At 39.6% G+C, this 19,411-nt stretch overlaps 1 protein-coding gene across 4 annotated transcripts; it reads left to right on the forward strand.

Moving 5' to 3' along the window:
- The first annotated feature begins 599 nt into the window (after window positions 1-599).
- Window positions 600-18,203, forward strand: LOC144002188 (myocyte-specific enhancer factor 2C-like). 4 transcript variants are annotated; one of them, XM_077497181.1, is made up of 12 exons: window positions 600-766; window positions 2,550-2,662; window positions 7,687-7,844; window positions 9,216-9,419; window positions 13,760-13,903; window positions 15,222-15,390; window positions 16,343-16,384; window positions 16,467-16,630; window positions 16,741-16,764; window positions 17,498-17,624; window positions 17,708-17,834; window positions 17,909-18,203. In XM_077497181.1, exons 3-12 carry the CDS (start codon window positions 7,791-7,793, stop codon window positions 18,201-18,203), a joined length of 1,350 nt encoding a protein of 449 aa, XP_077353307.1. In that variant the 5' UTR covers window positions 600-766; window positions 2,550-2,662; window positions 7,687-7,790. The 4 variants fall into 4 exon arrangements, with proteins under 4 accessions (XP_077353307.1, XP_077353306.1, XP_077353308.1 ...); XM_077497180.1 differs by lacking the exon at window positions 600-766 and having other exon boundaries at window positions 2,208-2,662; XM_077497179.1 differs by lacking the exons at window positions 600-766; window positions 2,550-2,662 and adding an exon at window positions 2,731-2,987.
- The last annotated feature ends 1,208 nt before the right edge of the window (window positions 18,204-19,411 follow it).

A 19,411-nucleotide genomic window follows, 5' to 3' on the forward strand; every position in this document is an offset into this window, starting at 1 on the left:
TTTATTTGTTTTGGTACATCCAAGTGGCTGAGTTATTAAAATAAATAAAAAATAAAAAATAAAAAATAAAGCCTGCTGAGATTTATTTGTGGCTGTCTCAGCAAAATAAAAGTCTGTAGATGACTTGAAGAAGGCAGCTTGAGCTTTGTTTTGAAACGGACATTTTGTGTCCAAAACAAAAAGCAAATGGCGTCGCCGTCGCCGGGCCAAGTCTGAGTGTTTTCGGATCGCCAGCCACGCGCGGCACTCGTCCCGCCGTCCCGGATCGGTTTACGCCGGACGCGCGGCTGTCAGCGCAACTCGAAACCGCGGGGGGGGCTTCGCATGATTGCTTGAAAATCTGCGCACTTTCAAAACAAATTAGCTTCCATGTGTACACTCGCGTATCGTCACATACACGCAGAAACACTTGAAACCAACACAAACCATGTACTAATACACGCTTGCACGTAATTGTACGCACACGCTCACAACACACACAGCATCGGTGACACCTGGGCTAAATTTAGCAGGAGTGACAGCGGCAGGTGAGCATCTCATCATGGAGGTGGGGTCACAGGGTGTGTTGTTGAGGGAGGGGCTGTGGCGGGGGGTCCGCTCAGCGTGTACATCTGCCGAGTGGGCTCGGGACGCTGACCACTCGTGCGTCGTGCCCCCCGAAAAGCCAGCTGGTCTGGCTTGCCAGCTTGTTTGAGGCGAGGAATCGAACAGGGAACCCGCGGCTGGGCCTGGCGGCGACCTCTTCCTGGTGAAGACCAACGCAGCGGTGAGTGCACATAGCAAAACTCCAAAATCTGGGCAGGAAGTGCACCCCCCCCCCCAAAAAAAAAATGTCATTTTAATGTCATCACGGTGACATGCTAATACGGTTAGCAATTAGCTAGTTTTGTGCTAGCTGAAAATGCTTCTAGTGTTTAGCTAGGCCACCATTTTGTGGCACACAAAGCGCGCCATTGTTTACAGATTGGCCATATATGGTCAGTTGGTCACATGATGTCACTCAACTGAAGTTTGGGTCTGTTTTTTTTTTTTTTAATTCTTTTTTTTTTCTCAAGTGACATGTTAGTATGGTTAGCAATGCGCTAGTTTTGTACTAGCTGAAAATGCTTCGTGTGTCAGCTAGTCCACCATTTTGTGGCACACAAAGTGCACCATTGTTACAGATTGACCATATATGGTCGCATGATGTCACTCAACTCAACTTTGGGCCTGATGTTTTGTTTTGTTTTGTTTTTTGTTTTGTTTTTCTATCCCCCAAGTGATTACTACGGAATGTCATTATGAAAGCTGCCTGACCTCATTATTATCTAATTGGCTAACTTAGTGTTTGTGATGTATTCTTGCTTTAAAAAAAATGGTATTTTAATGTAATCACGATAACATGCTAGTACGTTTAGCAATGAGCTACTTTTGTGCTAGCTAAAAATGTTTCTAGTGTTGAGCTTGTCCATGATTTTGTGTGGCACACAAAGTGCGTCATTGTTAGAGATTGGCCATACAGTATATGGTCACATGATGTCACTCAACGTAAGTTTGGGTCTGATGTTTTTTGTTTTTTCTCAAGTGATTTCTGTGGAATGTATCGTTACAAAAATTGGCTTAGTGTTTGTGATGTGCTGTTGCTTTCAAACGACTTGGCACAAAACTAATTAGTTAACTACTAGCGATTACATCACTGTGTCCTCACGATGACGGGTTGAAAGTTAGGCACTTAATTAGCTAATTATAGCAATTACTGCATACTTTCCCTCTCCCTTTTGGAAGCCTATTCTTGAGCAATACAAAATTGGTAGTTAGCTAAATTTCAGGGATTATGCTTTCTCTCATTGACAACTATTTTTGCGCTGTTAACTTTTAAACTGTTTACAGTGTATTATCTGTTAAAGCTTACGCTGCGCAAGCTAAATGAACACGCTAACTGCTAGCACTTTTGATGCATCTTAAATTCTTTCTTTGGAACGAAATGTGCCGTCTCATTACACAACTGTTTGAGCTAAATGTACAAGCTAAACTATTGTGATTTTTGTTCCCAGTCTGTCCGTAAGTGACGGCTGGATGAAGGAAATAAATCCGATTCAATCAATCCAAAATTCATATTGCACTTTTCATGCCTTGGAAATGGTAGCGACAAACACAACACATGGCCAGAGAGTGACAAGGGGTGGGCGTGGCCACCGCCTAGCTCCGCCCCTGGATTGGAGAATATTTACTGCTGAGAAATAAAGCTGAAAAAGGCATATAAATGATTATTAAAAATGATTTTAGATTAATTCGATGATTATTTATCAATTGATCATGGCGTCAAAGTTTTAGTCATTGCTTCCAAAAAAATTTTTTGTCACCTTAACCCTAAGATCCATAGGGTGTACCTAATGAAGTGTCCAGTGAGTGAGCGTGTTTCGAATGCGTCCACTGAGGGGCGCTAATGCGCCAACCAAAAAGTGTTGCTCATTTTCAACTTGTTGAAACTGTTTTTGTCCCGTAACTTGAGTGACGTCACTGAACTTGTGCTCGTTTCCTGGATGTGCGTGCGTGCGTGTGTTGTCCAGGTGCTTGCGCGTGCGCGTGCCCGGGCTGGATCGCCGCTGGACGGACACTCGGGAACGAGCGAAGAAAGACTTGTGGCGGGAAAAGTCATGCGGCGCTAAAACACGCGTCAGAGGTGAGCTCCCCCCACCCCCTTGCGCGTGCACGTGACCACACATTACACACACACTCCCCCCGCGCGCCCGCGCCTCACGAGGGATGGATCCGTGCTCGCATTCGGGAGGTGAACGTCAACTGGATCGCGTTGTTGTGTAGAAGTGGCGCGTTCGTGCGGCGGACTGTTTGGACTTTTTTTTGTTTTGTTTTGGGGGGTTTTTGCGGTCTGATTGCGGAGCTCTCCAGCCGGGTTTTCTTTTCGCGGATCTTCAGCCGGGACCGGAGCACTTTGGTTCCGGTGAGAGACTTGACACATGCCGGCAGGAGCAAGTTTGAATCGATCGGTAAGAAGAATCGGCGTCAGGTAGAGACGTGATTATAAATGGTTCACATTCGCCATTTTGATGCAATATTATTGAACTCCATTGAAAGACACTTGAAACACAAGTTATTGTTGATTATTATTATTATTATTATTATTGTTGTTGTTGTTAATTCGTTATGATCTCACCACTGCTGATGACATCACAGTCAAGCACTTTCACTTCCTGGTTTGCCAAATATGCGTTCAGTTCAACTTCATGTATTGAAATTGAAATTCATTTATGATTTCGATTATTGCACTCCGCGATTACAAAATTGGCATCATTGTGGGAAAAAAAAAACACAATTCTATTCTGACACAGCTTTTTTTTTTTTTTTGCACTTTTGTTCCAATTGTCAAAATAGTATGTCTAATACTAAAGTGAATATACTTGAAATCAAAATTTGCAGTTGAAATTGTTTTGTTTAAATGATATAAAGTGTTTTAAGCGTGCAGCAGGTAAACTCCAATGCACCATGTTTGTTTATACAAGGAAGTCATACTTGGATTTATACACTTGCACTTTTTCTTTTTTAACAACTAATATTATGAATTTTGTTTTGTCCAAAATGAACATAGTAATTAATAATTATAGTGTTTCAAAGAATTTTATTGGTCTAGATATTTTTACATGCTCAGACATTTAATGATAGTTTGATGTTGTGTTGTTAGCATGGTTAGCCTTTAGCCAGGACATGTGCGTGGATGACGTCTGTGAGGTTGCCAGTCATCTTGCAGCACACGTGTCATTGACGTGTGTTAAACATGTGGCGTGCACACGTTCTATTGGGTGCTGCCTTCAAGGACTCGTGCCGCCAAGCGACTTTTGACTTGTGCCGGATTTTATGCTCGCTATGGTGCCAAATTCACGCATATAATTGACTCAAAGAATCAAATGTTATTTTCGCATGCCGTTAGATGGCGACCATTCCATTGTCTGTTTACGTATGCCCTGACGCTGACTGGCGACCAGTCCAGGGTATATTCTCTCATGGAAAAGTGACCAGCAAGTATTGTTGACACAATATGTTTGGTCCTCAGGTAGGGGGTGTTAAAAAAAAAAAAATAATAAAATCGATTTGGCAATATATTGTGACATTACAGTGCGCAATTCAGTTTCATCATTATTCACAAATCTATTTAGAATTGTGAATAATTGTGGGGGTTTTTTTCCCCAACATTGCCCTGGTTGATCTCTTATACTCTGCTGCCACCTGCTGGCCGTTTGTGTAATAACTACCTTTTTTTCTTTTTTCAACCGTACTTTGGAGTTAAGAGGCTGCGTCAAAGCCTTCTGTATGCTCTAGCATAAAAAAACGTATAAATATGTCTTTGGGACACTTAAAACATAAAATAGAACGTATTTATGTGTTTTTGGGAGCAAATGAGTCAAACATTTTTTTTTTTAATGAAAATATTTAACAAGCACCTTACCTCGGGTTAGAGTTCACACGTTAAGAGTGGAAGAATGTTATATTAATGGAACATTAATCCTTAATATTTTATTGCAATGCTGTTCAAACGTGAAACGGATTGCAACAGATTATTTGTTAAATACAGTTTCTGATAAATAAATACATTTTCATCCAAATCTGACATGTGCAAAAAAAAAAAAAAAAAAAAGAATCGCCATAATCGCCTTATAGATTCATATCAGGATTAATTGGTATCAAATTTGAATCGTGACCTATGAATCGTGATACGAATCGAATCGCCAGGTACTAGGCAATTCACACCCCTAGTCCTCGGGTGATGATGTCATCATTAGGCGCCATCCCATATTGGAAAATCATGCGATATAGTTGCTGAATATAGCGATATCGATATTATTGCCATAATTATCATGTTACCTAAAGAAATGACATTTTTATTTTCCAATGAAAGAATTCCACTTTTTGATGCAGCAATAAAATAAGCAAACTCAATATATTCTCAGTTGATTAATTGTAATTGCCTCTCGATCATCAACTATTGGATGGCGCTGCACATTTTAGTTCGCGTTTGACTGGTGAAATTCAGATTAGAAAAAACTTTGCGATATGCATATTGCATGGGCCAATATCGCGATTTCGATATTTTTTTTCGATATATTGTGCAGCCCTAGTCATCATCACCTTCATCCTCCTCAGGATGTGTTGCGGGCGACTGGTCGCCGGCGAGCGTCAACACGCTGGAATATGTCGGGAACATGTGAAGCGCGAGTCTTCTTTGCGTCAAATCATTTGAAACGCCGCTTGATCGCCGCTCATGACAGCCAAGCAAAAAGAAACTCGTGAGCTATTTTTAGACGCCTCCCAAAATAAAACGTGAACTTTTTACCCCAAATCACGAGGATGCAACGAAACAAAAAAAAAAGAATGGCGGCGCTCCTTCCTGATTGCGCCTTTTGTGTGTTAACAAACCACACAAGACGTCACGTGACTAACGTCACGTGTGGTGACATGTTTGAGCCAAACAGGAAGTGAACGCCAACTGCATTTTTTTTTTTTTTTTTTTACTGCTTTCACGTTTTCTGGGGCTTTCCATCTCGGTCATGTGTCATGCGTGCATTGTGGCGTCAAATTGTGTTTTTTTTTTGGCAAACGCTTAATCACTTCGGACTCGCTCTTTTATCCGCAACAACGGTATTGTCATCTAGGGCGTCAACTAGCGATTATTTTAATTACTGATTTGTCTGTCAATTATTTTGCCAATTTTCCGATGAATAGGGGGGGAAAAAACCCGCATTCGCTCGCAGCCATTTTCACATTTCGCAACCGCCTTCTCTCCCGGCTGTTCTACTGCATTTTGACTGATTTTGCAAGGTCCACAGAATATTGTGTTCTAGTGCTATAAAAACATGGACGCTACCAAAAGAAAGATTAGAGTCTCTTCTTTCATCAGGAAAAAAAAAATATTTCTATCGGTTTCTTTTTTGCAGCAATTCGCATTAGAATATAGTTTCATCACAATTCACAAACCTGTTGCAAACACTGGGAAAAAGAAAAGAGCTTATTGCAATATGGCCCTGGCTGATCTCTTATACTCTACTGCCACCTGCTGGCCGGTTTTGTAGTACCATTGCTTTAAGCAACCTCTTCAGGTTAGAATCTGCATGAAAGCCTTCTGAATGCTCTAGCATTAAAAAAAAAAAAAATCTATAAATACATTTTTGGACAAAGTATTTAAAAAAAACGTATTTAAAAATCGTTTGAATAACGGCGATTTCAATTATTGCCAAAATAATCGTGATTATTATTATTTTTTCCATAATCGAGCAGCCCTACCTCTACTTGATTTGTATAACCCAGAACGCTTCGTTTAAGAAGGAAGTTTGAAACTCCCAATGTGATGCCCCGCCACCATCATAAAGCGAGCTAGCATAAAGCTGACACATGCACGACTTTTGGCCACGAGTTTGTCGTGCCGATTCGTGCCACAATATCGTGCAAGTGTCAGCCTTGCAATACAGTACGTTGACAATGGAAGATTTCTTCTTTTTTTTTTTACCCTGATTTTTTTTTTTTTTTTTTTGTACGCGTGTATGGTGACTTTAAAATATCAAATTACAAATAAGAATTCCTACAGAAACAATACATATAAATAATAAATAAATAAAGTAGGATGAACTCAAAATTTCAAGGCAACAAACTTCGACAAATTTAAGTTGCTTTGCTTGTTTGTGCCTCGAATTTGGCGAGTGGCGGAGAGGCGGGGCTTGGCGGCGGGCGGCTGCCAAGTAAAGCTGCTCCTGCGTGTTTGTGTTTGCGCTCGTGTGTGTACATCCTGTTAACCTGGCGACCGAGCGCTTAAGAGACGCGCATGGACGCCGCTCACATGGCGCGCACACGCGCACATGGATGTGCTTGCGCAATGTTTATTGTTATTGGCAATTGGCGATCTGGAACGTTGTTCAGTGTTATTCAGAAATGGAATAAATGCAATTTTTTTTTCCCTCTATCAGGTTCGAAAGTCTCAAAAAAGTGAAACCGTACATCAGTCTAAAATACATTTAAATATCCCCTAAAAAATGCACACAACACCTCAGAATTACAAAGTGAGAAACATTTTAGAATTTTTTTGCAAGTTAATTAAAATAAAACAACAATATGTATATGGAAAAATTTGGATGTTTTACTTTATTTTACAAAATGGAATAAATCCATCAAAATTCTACATAAAACATCCATAAATGACAATTGAAAATTGAAAAATATATATTTTTTTTAAATCATATGATGGTGTAATTATATAAACAACTGCTGTTCACTATTTTCACAATTTATTGTCATAAACATTATTCCAAAATAGAAGAAATTAATTTCCCCCGTTCAAATTCTACACACGTGTGATATTTTTCTTTAAAATTTTCACACCTTTATTAAAAATGAGATTTAGAAAATGGATGAATGGATTTTTTTTTTTTTTTGCTCAAAATTCTATCAAATCTTCCCAATTGCTCTCCTTTCTGCTGCGTGTGTCGTACCAGTTTTGTTTCCGAATGGCCCCCAAAACGGTCTAAGGCGTGTCTGTCTCCAAAAAGCGTGTCAACACAACCTGAAAAGACGCCTGGAGGAAGCGGATGGGCGTGTCCAAGGGATGAGCGGCGGCTTGTCCATGCGTGCGGCGGCACAGGCGCTCACTTGTGTTGCGTGAATGTAACTCCTTTTGTGGTTGTTGTTGTTGTTGTTGTGTTTCAGACGTGCCAGCTCGCAGACTGAGAAGTGAGGACGACGAGGAAAAAAAAGAAAGAAAGAAAGAAAGATAAAAAGGAGAGAGAGATAAAGAGAGAGCGAGCCCCAAAATGGGCAGGAAGAAAATTCAGATCGCCCGCATTGTGGACGAGCGCAACAGACATGTGAGCACAAACACGACGACTTGCACCACATGATATCGCCACAACAAACAATACATGCTCATCACCAGAAAAAACGTTAGCACAACACTATGGGTACAATATCGTGATATCGCGATATTAAAACTGCCACAATATATCGTCGGCGTCATGTCACGATATTAAAAGCAGCACATCTGTTTAAAAAAAAACAGGCTGAGTTCCATTTGTGCAGTTCTAGCACCCTCTGGTGGCTATTTTTTTTTAGTGCAGTTTAATTTTCACAAGGCATGTTTTGGCCCTTCTATGTTTCAAACACACGTTATTGATCAGATGAAGGTGGTTTGCTTGTGAAGCGAGTCAATATATGTAGGAACTCAATGTGTGCTTGCAAGTAAGAGCCTAAATATATATATATATATATATATATATATATATATATATATATATATATTTTTTTTTTTTTTTTTAATATGTAATATTTATATTTTATTTTTCATTGCTGTATTGTACAAAAGCACAATTTTTTTTGTGACTTTTTTTTATATCGTGATAATTATCGTATCGTGACCTTCATATTGTGATGTTTGGATATCGTTACATCCCTAATAGACCAATTATTGGCGCCAATATTCAACATTTTGACAAATATTGGCATCAGCCTTTTAAAAAAAAAAAAAAAAAAAAAAAAAGCGGCCGATAATAGATCAATTAAATTTTCAGCTCGCTTTATAAGAGATTTTGCTGACCCTGGCAACTCTCGGCACCTTCTGTTTTTGTTTGGAATTAAAACTTGGATCAGTAAAAATTTAACATTTCAGATATTTTGAAATTTGTAAAACTTCATTTGCTGTATAAAACCGTTTATTTAAAATTTAAAACAAAGATAAGATTATTAGGGCTGGAAAAAAAATCCAATATTTTGCAAATCTTAAAAGTTGTTCAGTCACCTTATGCTTAAAAATATTAAGAGTTTGAGTTTCGTATTTAAAAAAAAAAATTTTTTTTACACCTTCCCTTTTAACTCCAAATATCGGTCATCGGCCTTCTTGTCAACTAAAAATGTATCAATCCGTCTTTATTAATTAACTTTATTTTACCGCTGCAACTTTTTCTGTGCGTTCAAGATTACGTTTGCCACACATGAGTGACTTCTGGCTTTGTGAAAAGTTTGTCTCTTCCTGTTATGACAGGAAATGCAGGCACATGTGCTTCCTGATGGCGCTGCAGTACTGACCCTGCACCCCCACAAACCCAAAACACGCACCCAACACGCCACGTGTCTGTTATGTCTGTCATTCGAGTTACTTGATGATGCCCTGGCTTTGTGGGAAAGGAGAGCCCAACAAAGCCGTCCAATCCAAAATTGTAACGGCACGCTAACGGCTCCCTCAGGTGACCTTCACCAAGCGCAAGTTCGGCCTGATGAAGAAGGCGTACGAGCTGAGCGTGCTGTGCGACTGCGAGATCGCGCTCATCATCTTCAACAGCACCAACAAACTCTTCCAGTACGCCAGCACCGACATGGACAAAGTGCTGCTCAAGTACACCGAGTACAACGAGCCGCACGAGAGCCGGACCAACGCCGACATCGTCGACGTGAGTCGCGCCTTCGCGCACGCGCACCGCACCAGGGCCACTTCATTAGGTACACCTGCAGGACGCCGCTCCCGATGGGATTCCTTGCACTTTTTTGACATGCTTTTCCTTCCGTATAATTCATCCGACTCACATTGTTTCCATTTCAACATATTCCAAAAATTCACACCACGGTGGATAGTATTTTTCTCATTCCAAATTCGCACGGTTATCCCAAAATTCAACATTTTTCACCCCAAAATTCCCCATTCATTCCCATTCGGACAGAGTTTCCGTCAAGATTCTTAATCATTCGTTCCGATGGCGCATTCACATGTTTTCCATTTGAAATGTAAACTTTAGTGCATTTCAAATGAAAAAAAAGTCAACATTTTACAATAACCACAAAAATGTTATTCGTATTTATACTCTTTGCACTTTTTTGACATGCATCTCCTTCCACTTAATTCATCCGATTCACATCATTCCAATTTCAACATATTCCAAAAATTCACACCACGGTGGCTAGTATTTTTCTCATTCCAAATTCGCACGGTTATCCCTAAATTCAACATTTTTCACCCCAAAATTCCCCATTCATTTCCAATAGCACATTCAACATTTACATCGTTTCCATTTGATATTTAAATTTTAACTTACCAGAAGTCATCAATTTTCCAAAATTCAACATTTTCACCATTAAATACCCACAAAATAAAAAAAAATCCATATTCTGTGAATCATTCATTGAATGGAACAATGACACAGTCGAAAAAAAAAAAAAACTCATTTCACATCATTTTGTAGTCTTCAATATCATTCCATATTTTGCAATATCATTCCACATCGTTCAAAATCATACCATGTTCCAATATTTTTTCATTCAGAATTTCAGCCTTCACGAGGGTTATTCAAGTTTGGGGATTTTTATTAATCGTTTGTTTTTATTTGGTTTTGAGTTCTGTTTTTAAATATAGTTAGTTTCCATTTGTTTTCAGTTCAGCTTTGTTAGTTTTCATTACATTTAGTTGTTCAAAAATGCATAGATCATTTTCAAAACATTTTTAAAACAATCGACCGAGTACAGGAACTCCTTTTATGCATGGCGGCCATCTTACTTGCTAAATGAGCAAACGTGAACACAGTGAATTTTCGGCGACGTTTTCTGCCTTTTGTGGTGAAAATGCTCACGCGTGTAAACCAGTTGACCCGTTTGCCTCGCAAACCGGAAATTTTCGACCTTTAACCCCCAACGTTGGCGGCATGTAACGTAGTCACTCGGAACACAATGTGGTTCGGTAATCCAATGAAGTGATGGTGTGCGTTTTGCGTGTGCATGCGCGCACACGTGTGCCGGCTGCAGGTGCGTGCGCCCGCCCACGCGGCCCACATGGCCTGCCGCTCCCCGCCGCCGTCGTCATCCGCCGCGTAATCCGACGTCAATTTGCGTAATCCCGCCTAATCGGACGCCATCCGCTTGGAAGCTCGTTAGCGTAATCCCGGAGGGCTGCGGCGGCCTCGGGCGACACACGTCCGGGCCGCCAGCGTGCACTTCTCGACTTGTCCACCAGGGCGGCGACGTGTTGTTTTGTTATCTTGTGCAAAATGACGTGTTGTCTTCTGTTTTTGTGTTTTCTTGGATTGTGTGTTGTGTTGTGTTGCGCGTTCTCCACCGATTTGTCGTCTTTGTTGTGTTTGCGTCAAGTCAAGTTAAAGCTCAAAGTGGCTGACTGACAACATGAAGCAAAGACAGTCAAACAATTTGCATGCGTGCGTGTCAGGCTGGGCGATAAATCGAAATTCAATTACAATATCAATTATTGCACTCCAAAAAAATTTTTTTAACAGAAATTACAAAAATCTGAATAATCGTTATTAAAAAAATTATTAATACTTAATTTTTTATTTTTTATTATTAATACTAATTTTTGAGTTCCAAAAGGAACTTGCATAATTAGTGTTTCAAATGATTTTATTTGTCTTAATATTTTTTTTTTGTTTTTTTTACTTTTAAACATTTTCTTGTTTCGTACCAAAAAATAAATACTGTAATCGTTCTAATCTACTGCAACAGTGCACATGCCAGTTTCAGGTTTTTGCCAACATAAATAAATAAATAAATATATATATATATATATATATTAATATAAATATTTATTATAAATTCTGTTTAGTCCAAAAGGAGCTTACATAATTATCTATTTTTTTTAAATTGGTCTTAATATTTTCAAATGCTTAAACATTTTCTTGTTTTGTACCAAAAAAAGAATAATCGTTTGAATTCAATTATTGCCAAAATAATTGTGCTGATTATTTTTCCCATACGCGTGTGCGCATGCGCATGCGTGACTTTGCGGTGTGTTTCCCATTACGCGCGCGCGCGCACACACATCGAGCGTGGCTGGTTTGTGTTGGCGGCACTCCCTCCCTGCTGCTAAATGGCTGGAAAGCGGCACGCTGCTAAAAATAGAACACAACGGCTAAGAATAGCAAGGGAGGCTGTGGCGTCAATGGGGGTGCGTGTGTGCGTGTGTATGTGTGTGTGTGTGCCAACGGAAAGAATGAGAAGGAAAGAATGAAGGCGTACAACATTTTTTTTTTTTTTTTTGCTGACCAACGAACATTTTCTTTTAATTCCTTCCAAAGTTCCTGACCTTGTCACCTAAATTTCTGGAATTTTCCGTTCTTGCCTCTTCCTTCCTTCCTTCCTTCCAAGCCGAAAAGTTCTTTGGACCTCTTCAAAGAACTACCCGGCTCGGAATATCCTCTTGCGACTCAGTTCAACAGAACACACATCAGTAGTTCTTCTTGTTTATTTAGTCAGCGTTTCCTCTCGACCCAGGCTAGCATTAGCCACCACCAGCTAGCGCCCCCCCCCCCCCCCCCCCCCCCCCCCCCAACCTCCTCCTAAATGACAGCTGCACATGACGGCCCGGGAGTGGCATGGCGGCGTGCGCGTGTATGTAAAGATTGTGTATGTTGATGGATCCGTTGCGTGTATTAGGAGTGTGACGATATATATCGATATCGCTATAAATTGTGATACTTTGTCTCCCGATAGATTATCGATACATGCTCCGCAAGTATGGCGACATTTGTGGTTCATATGCATATCATATGCTATAACGGCTCCCTTGTTCATGACTTATTGAGTAATTACTTGGAGGGCCACTAGGGGGAGCGCCTCATAAGAGTGGTGGGGAAATGGACGCAAGTCTTCAGGCGAAGAAGACTCATCAGCTTAGTTGTTTTTTTATTATTATATATATTATATATTTTTATTTATTATTGTTTTTATTATATTTGTATTTTATATATAATATTCCATCCATCCATCCATTTTCTTGACCGCTTATTCCTCACAAGGGTCGCGGGGGCTGCTGGCGCCTATCTCAGCTAGCTCTGGGCAGTAGGCGGGGGACACCCTGGACTGGTTGCCAACCAATCGCAGGGCACACAGAGACGAACAACCATCATATATAATATTATGTATTTATATTATATTTATATTGTTTTTATTATAATATGAATAATTTATTTTTATTATTTTGTATTTTTACAATTATTTATTATAATTTATGTTATATTATCATTTATAGATATGTATTATTTATGACTATTATTATTTTTATGATTAGTATTGTCGTGGATTTATTACCGTGGTATCGTCATAACGCGAGAGTATGTCTGCACAAACATAAACAGAAAAATAACACATACACAGCCAAATACACGCACATTGTGCATAAGCACTTGCATACACAACAGAATCATACAGACATACATACATGAACACGCACGCACATTTGGACGGACAGACATACAAAAAAAGCATACACATACACGTGGTAATATTGTATTAAATTTGTAAAAGAAAACAATTTTTTTTTTTTTTTTTTTTTTGTGCTTCAGCTAAAACAAAAAAATGATCCTAAAGGCCCCCAACAAAAAAGACGCAATAAATAAATAAATAAATAAATAAGTTACTTCATTCTGTGTAACTCTGGCGCCCCCGAGTGGCAGGACTGGTCATTGAACCACATTATCCATAGTTGTTGCGTTTTGCTCGTTTAGCATTTTGAAATATATCCATCCATCCATTTTCTGAACCGCTCACTCCTCACGAGGGTGACGGCGGGGGGGTGCTGGAGCCTATCTCAGCTGGCTCTGGGTAGTAGGCGGGGTCCACCCTAGACTCTTTGCCAGACAAACAACCACATTCTGAAATATAGATTTGTTTTATTATTATTATTATTATCTTGAATTGCTTGTGTTCCATGATCAAACATCAAAAACAAAACAAAACTGGTGTGTTGGGATGGATCTTAATTGCCGACGCTTGTGTGCATTTGCGTTTGCAGACGTTGCGCAAGAAAGGCTTAAGCGGCAGCGAGAGTCCCGACATGGAGGCGGACGACTCTGCCGGTCAGAGCCCCGAGACGGACGACAAGTACCCCAAAATCGGCGACGACATTGACCTCATGCTCAACAGGCAGCGAATCTGCGTGAGTTGCCGTTGCCGTCGCCGTGGCGACTGACCCCCCCCAAACAAACTGCCACAAAAATCACATTTGTGCAAGAAAAAAAAAGTCGGATGTTTCTTTTTCCCAAGAAATCATCGTAGTCATTTTTAGTTTTCGTAATTCCTTCTTTATTGACTCATATTGTTTAGAGAAAAAAAAAAAGTCAGGATTTATCCAGAAAATCCTATTATGAAAACATCATTTGGTAAAAAAAAAAAAAAAAAAAAAGTCCTAATGTTGCAAAAATAACTTATTTTTAAAAATATAAAATGGACTTACTTAATTTGATTATTTTTTTTTGTGCTAAAAACAAATCATCTAAGATTAAAACCACAAAAAAAAAACATCTTTTAAACTTTTTCACCAAAACATTTTTTCCTAAATGCAGTTTCCCAATTATATAACTTTTTTAATAGCATGCTTTTTTTTAATGTTTTTTTTATTACCCTGAAAGAAAAATGAATAGTGCAACATAAAAAAATAAAAATAAACAAATGTTTTTATTTTCTTTAAAAAATTGTTTTTTTTTAAGTGACCAAGCAAACTGATGTATACACAAAATATAACATAATTAAAATCAAATTTAAAATATGATAATTGTTAAAGGTATATATAAAAAATAATAATAATCAAAATTGTCTTTTGTTAAAAAAATTACCAAGCAAACTGATGTGTACACAAAATGTAAAATATAACATAATTAAAACAAAAGCTAATTAAAAAAAATACATTTGTTAAAGGTGAAGATTTTTTTTATTGCAGCCAAGCAACAAATCCAGTCCTTTTGTGAAAATAAATAAATAAATAAAATAATATGATAAAAAATATATAATTGTTCAAAGTAAAGAAAAAAATTCTTTTTTTTTATATTGCAACTAAGCAACAAATCCAGCCCTTTTCTAAAAAAAAAAAAAAAAAAAAAAATCTGAATTTTATTTTGTTGAAAAAAATATGACAATCAAAAAAAAATTGAACCAAAAAATAAACTTCTCCCGAAAATACAACTCTTAAAACAAGAACAGCTTGTTTTTCTTCATTTAAAAAAAATCTGAATATTTTTCTTTGAAACAATATTACAATCATTTAATATTAAATAAAAATAATCAAAATTAAAATTTTCCTTTTTTCTCCTTTAAAAAAACAAAACAAAAAAAACTGATTTTTTTCCCCCCCTAAATTAAAAAAAATATTTTTTCCTCACACAAATGTGATATTATTTTTTCCCTTGCAATGTGGTGACGACCGTGATCAGCCAACAGCTTCTGTCTGACATCTGTCTAACCCCGCCCCCAACCTGCAGGGTGTGACCGCCTCCAGCTACGACATGAGCGTGAACGCCTCCCCTCTGCTGTACCCGCACCCCGGCATAGGGGGCGCCGCTGTCAACCACAACCTGCTGCCCATCCACCACGCTTCCATGCAGAGGACCGCCATGTCCCCCCATCGGCCCCCCAGTGGCGAAGACGCAGGTCTGCGGCCGCCGCACGGGACTCTGACAAACATTTCAAACAAATCAAGCCCCGCCCCCCAAAAAACCTGTTTGACTTTTTGAAATTTGGTAGAGAACAAGATCTCGAGAATCCAAACCTGAAGTCGGCCATTTTGTCAGTTTTGTTGGGGTTCTTCCAAATGGGCCAAATGCACCCACAATTAAAAACACAACAAGTCAGCCATGTTGCTTTGAAATGGCACTTTTGGCCATTTTGGGGGCTCCTTCAATTTTCTTCAAAAAAACAAATATGAAATTTGGTAAAAATGTCTGCTATGAGTAGATCCAAAATAATAATAATGATAAATTCTCAAGAAGCCATTCATGAAAGGACACACAGTCTGCCATTTTGATTTTGAAGCGGCCATTTTAGTGTCAATTTGGTCATTTTCTATGGAGGACCACAAAACTGCCAAAATTCAAAATAAATAAATAAATGACTAAATCAAAAATTATATCCAAAAAATTAAATAGAGATAGAAATAAAAAGAGCAAAAAATATATTTACATAAATAAATACATTTGTATTAAATTTTTTAAATGATATTTTTTTTATATCAGTTTTTATTTTGACTTTTAGTCATTTATTTATTTAGTCATTTCCTTAGCCATTTATTTATTTTTTATTTTGTCAGTTTTGGTTTTGTACTGCCAAGTGGATAGTTTTTTATATATATATATATATATATATATATATATATATATATATATATATATAATTTTTTTATTTATTTTATTTTATTTTTTATTTTTTTTGGTCATTGCTACTGAATTTGAAGCATATCTTGTGCGTTTATTTGACAAATGCACGGCGCTATAACTACCAAAACTGGTCATTGCTTGTGAGAGGTCAAATTTTACGGGAAACTCCAAAATCAAAATCCACCAAATATAAAATATTTCTAAAAAAAATAAATAAATTGTCTTTTCAGGCCTGCTGGGCTCCGATCTGACAAACACTGTTGTCAGTGTGGGTAAGTCATCTTCATCATCATCATCATCATCATCATCATCATCATCATCGTCATAGTGTAACAAATTTTTTGCTTCCAACAGGAAACGGCGTCTACGGCAACCAGTGCCCCTCCCCTGCCATGATGTCACCAGGGGGCGTGTCTAAGAGCATCCAAGACAAAAGTTCACAGATGGGCATGAGCCGCAAGCCCGACCTTCGACCCCTGATGCCGCCCACTAACAAGTGCAGCAACATGCCGACCATCGTGAGTGTTTTTTTTTTTTTTTTGCACGCATTCAAAAAAACAAAAACAAAAGTGACCTGTTTTTAATCGGACTAACGCTTGTCTGCACCTCACTCACTGCTGCCCTCTAGTGTGAGGACTTTGACCTGATGTTGGTAAGTGACACACATTATTGATGTTGGTACAACTTTATTTGTTGGAAGATTAGGATGTTTTTTGGGGGGGAAAGAAAATGTTTATTATTTTATTTTATTTTTTTTAAGTGTTTTTTTTTCTATTGAAAAGATTAAATTTTAACTTAGACTTTTGGACATACATGTAAAAAAAAAAATTGGGATTTTTTTTTTCCCCCAAAAAAATATATAAAAAGAAAAATACAAAATCTGGCTTCCTTCTCTTAAGATTCTGATTTTTTTTTTCACAAAAAAATTACTTGACTTTTCTTGAAAAAAGAAATTGAACAAAATACGGCAATTTTTCTCGAGATTACATTTAAAAAAAAAACGTGACTTCCATCTTGTAAGATTGACCATTTTTCCATTTCATTAATTCACCTGAAACCTGATAAAAATAAAAAAATAAAATAAAAAAAAACATTTATACGCTTTCATCTTAACTGGATACTTCAGTTCAGAGGGTTAGGGGAACCAGAGGAAAGATCAAAGGAAAGAAAGGATGAAGCAAAGTGAAAATCCAGCACCAACCAAACACCTGCCACTCCACATGGTTACAAAACCAGAATCTCTCACTCAGCCCCAGAAACCTCAAAATTCCAACAAAATTAAGGGAGATCTCAAGAAAAAGGGATTTGTTGACTAGAAACATAAATATTACTCTACTGGTTTGCACAATCAAGATGGATGCCGTTCTTCTTCTGTGCTTGTGCAGAACGCTCGGATCAACCACTCCCAGACGGCGCAGACGCTGTCCAGTCCCGCCGCGTGCGTGTCGGCCGCCGCGCTTCCCGGCGCCGCCATGGGAGGTTACCCGTCCTCGCTCACCTCCTTCGGCGCTGGTGAGTCCCGCTCGGCCGGGGACGGGGCGGAGCCTAAGCGGAAGCGCAACTTCTTCTTCTTTTTTTTTTTTGTGCTCCTCCAGAGTTCTCGCTGGGCGGCGAGCTGGCGTTTGGTTCGACCGGGCCAGGTTCCGCCGGCGGCGGCGGCTGGCTACAGCAGCACGTCCACGACCTGCACAACCTGCACAGCGTGCCGCTCACTCATATGGGGTCAGCAAAAAAAAAAATAAAAAATTCTACAAAAATCAAAAACAACAAATGTAAAATGCTTCCGTGTGTCGCAGGAACTTGTGTCCGAACGCCAACCTCAACTTCCCGCCGGGCCACCCGAACCTCCACATCAAGTCGGAGCCGGCCTCCCCTCCACGGGAGCGCGGCGCGGCAGCGGCCGCCCGTCCGGGCCGCTCGCCCGCCGGCAGCGCCTCGTCCAGCTGCGGGAGCTCGTACGACGGCGCCGAGGAACGCGACGGCGGAGGAGGCGGGGTCGACTTCCTCCTGCGGCCGCCCTCGTCCAATCAGGACGAGCGCCGCAGCCCGTCCGTCAAGCGCATGCGGCTGACGGAGGGCTGGGCCACATGATGGGAGGGGGCTGAGGGGGGGTGGGGGCGGGGCTTGACACACAGGTTACCTTGTAGTGTTTATTCAAGGAATCCGTCGCTCGTCACGGCACAGGGATTTTTTATTTTTATTTTTTTTTTTGCGACACTACCTAAAGTCCGTTTCGCATTCCCGACTCCCCGTTTCTTGTGAACTTTTTAGAAACTCTGTCCACTATCTAAAAAAAAACACCAAAAAAAACTCATTGGCTCCCAAAAACATATAAATACGTTCTATTTTATGTGTCCCAAAGACGTAGTTATACGTTTTTTTTTTTTTATGTTATGCTAGAGCATACAGAAGGCTTTGATGCAGCCTCTGAACTGAAGAGAATGGTAATGGTAGTTATTACAAAAACGGCCAGCAGGTGGCAGCAGAGTATAAGAGATCAAGCAGGGCCATGTAGGGAAAAAAAAAAGCTCATTTGCTCTCAATTCAAAATAATTTGTGAATGATGAAACTTATATTCTAATGCTAATTGCTGCAAAATGGAAACGGATAGAAATATACTTTTTTTTTTTTTTTTTTTGGTACAAAATCCACTTCATTTGTAAAAGTTCATAAAAAGTCGATTAAGCGTCAATAAAGATGGAACAAAATGCGAAGGTCAGTGAGGTGAAGAAGTTGCGGGTTCAGAAGAAGGTTGGAAGCCTGGTGGGGAAAAAAAAAACAGAGGAATAAAAGTGAGAGGGCGAAGGGGCGGGGCCAGGCTGGGCGCAGGAGCCAATCAGGGCCGGCATGAGGGCAGGGGGCGGAGCCCGCGCAAGTCTTTTGTGGAGTGTCATGTTAGCTTTTAGCTGTTAGCTTGTCGTGCGTTAGCCTTTAGCTTAGCATCGGAGGACTGCGGGACAGTGACGGCCTCAAATGTTTATTTTTTTTGTGTGTGTGTGCGTGTGCTGGCGTCCGAGCCCATGCCGTTGCCATGGTGACGCCACAAGTCACGCCATTGGTTGAAGTCGTCCAAACGAAAGCCGTCTCCATGGTAACAAGCAAGAGGCTCGACTCCAGCTTCTGTTTGGATTTTTTTTTTTTCTTTCTTCTTTGTTTTGTTGAAGCTGAGGGTTGTTGAACATTTGAATATTTTGCTGATCAAAAATGTATATTTGGAGGCCCAACCCTGGTTTCAAGCTGCCAGAACCCGACCGGTACCGAGGTAGAACCCGACCGCGTGCGGTTCGCAATGACGCTTG

The sequence above is a fragment of the Festucalex cinctus genome, chromosome 15, assembly GCF_051991245.1.
Source record: "Festucalex cinctus isolate MCC-2025b chromosome 15, RoL_Fcin_1.0, whole genome shotgun sequence".
Lineage (NCBI taxonomy): Eukaryota > Metazoa > Chordata > Actinopteri > Syngnathiformes > Syngnathidae > Festucalex > Festucalex cinctus.

Bases quoted from the DNA above. Each gene is read 5' to 3' on its own strand.
- LOC144002188 (XM_077497181.1), top strand. From the start codon at position 7,791: ATGGGCAGGAAGAAAATTCAGATCGCCCGCATTGTGGACGAGCGCAAC. The intron at 9,420-13,759 runs GTGAGTCGCGCC...TTGCGTTTGCAG, and splicing joins CCAACGCCGACATCGTCGAC to ACGTTGCGCAAGAAAGGCTT. The intron at 17,625-17,707 runs GTGAGTCCCGCT...GTGCTCCTCCAG, and splicing joins GCTCACCTCCTTCGGCGCTG to AGTTCTCGCTGGGCGGCGAG.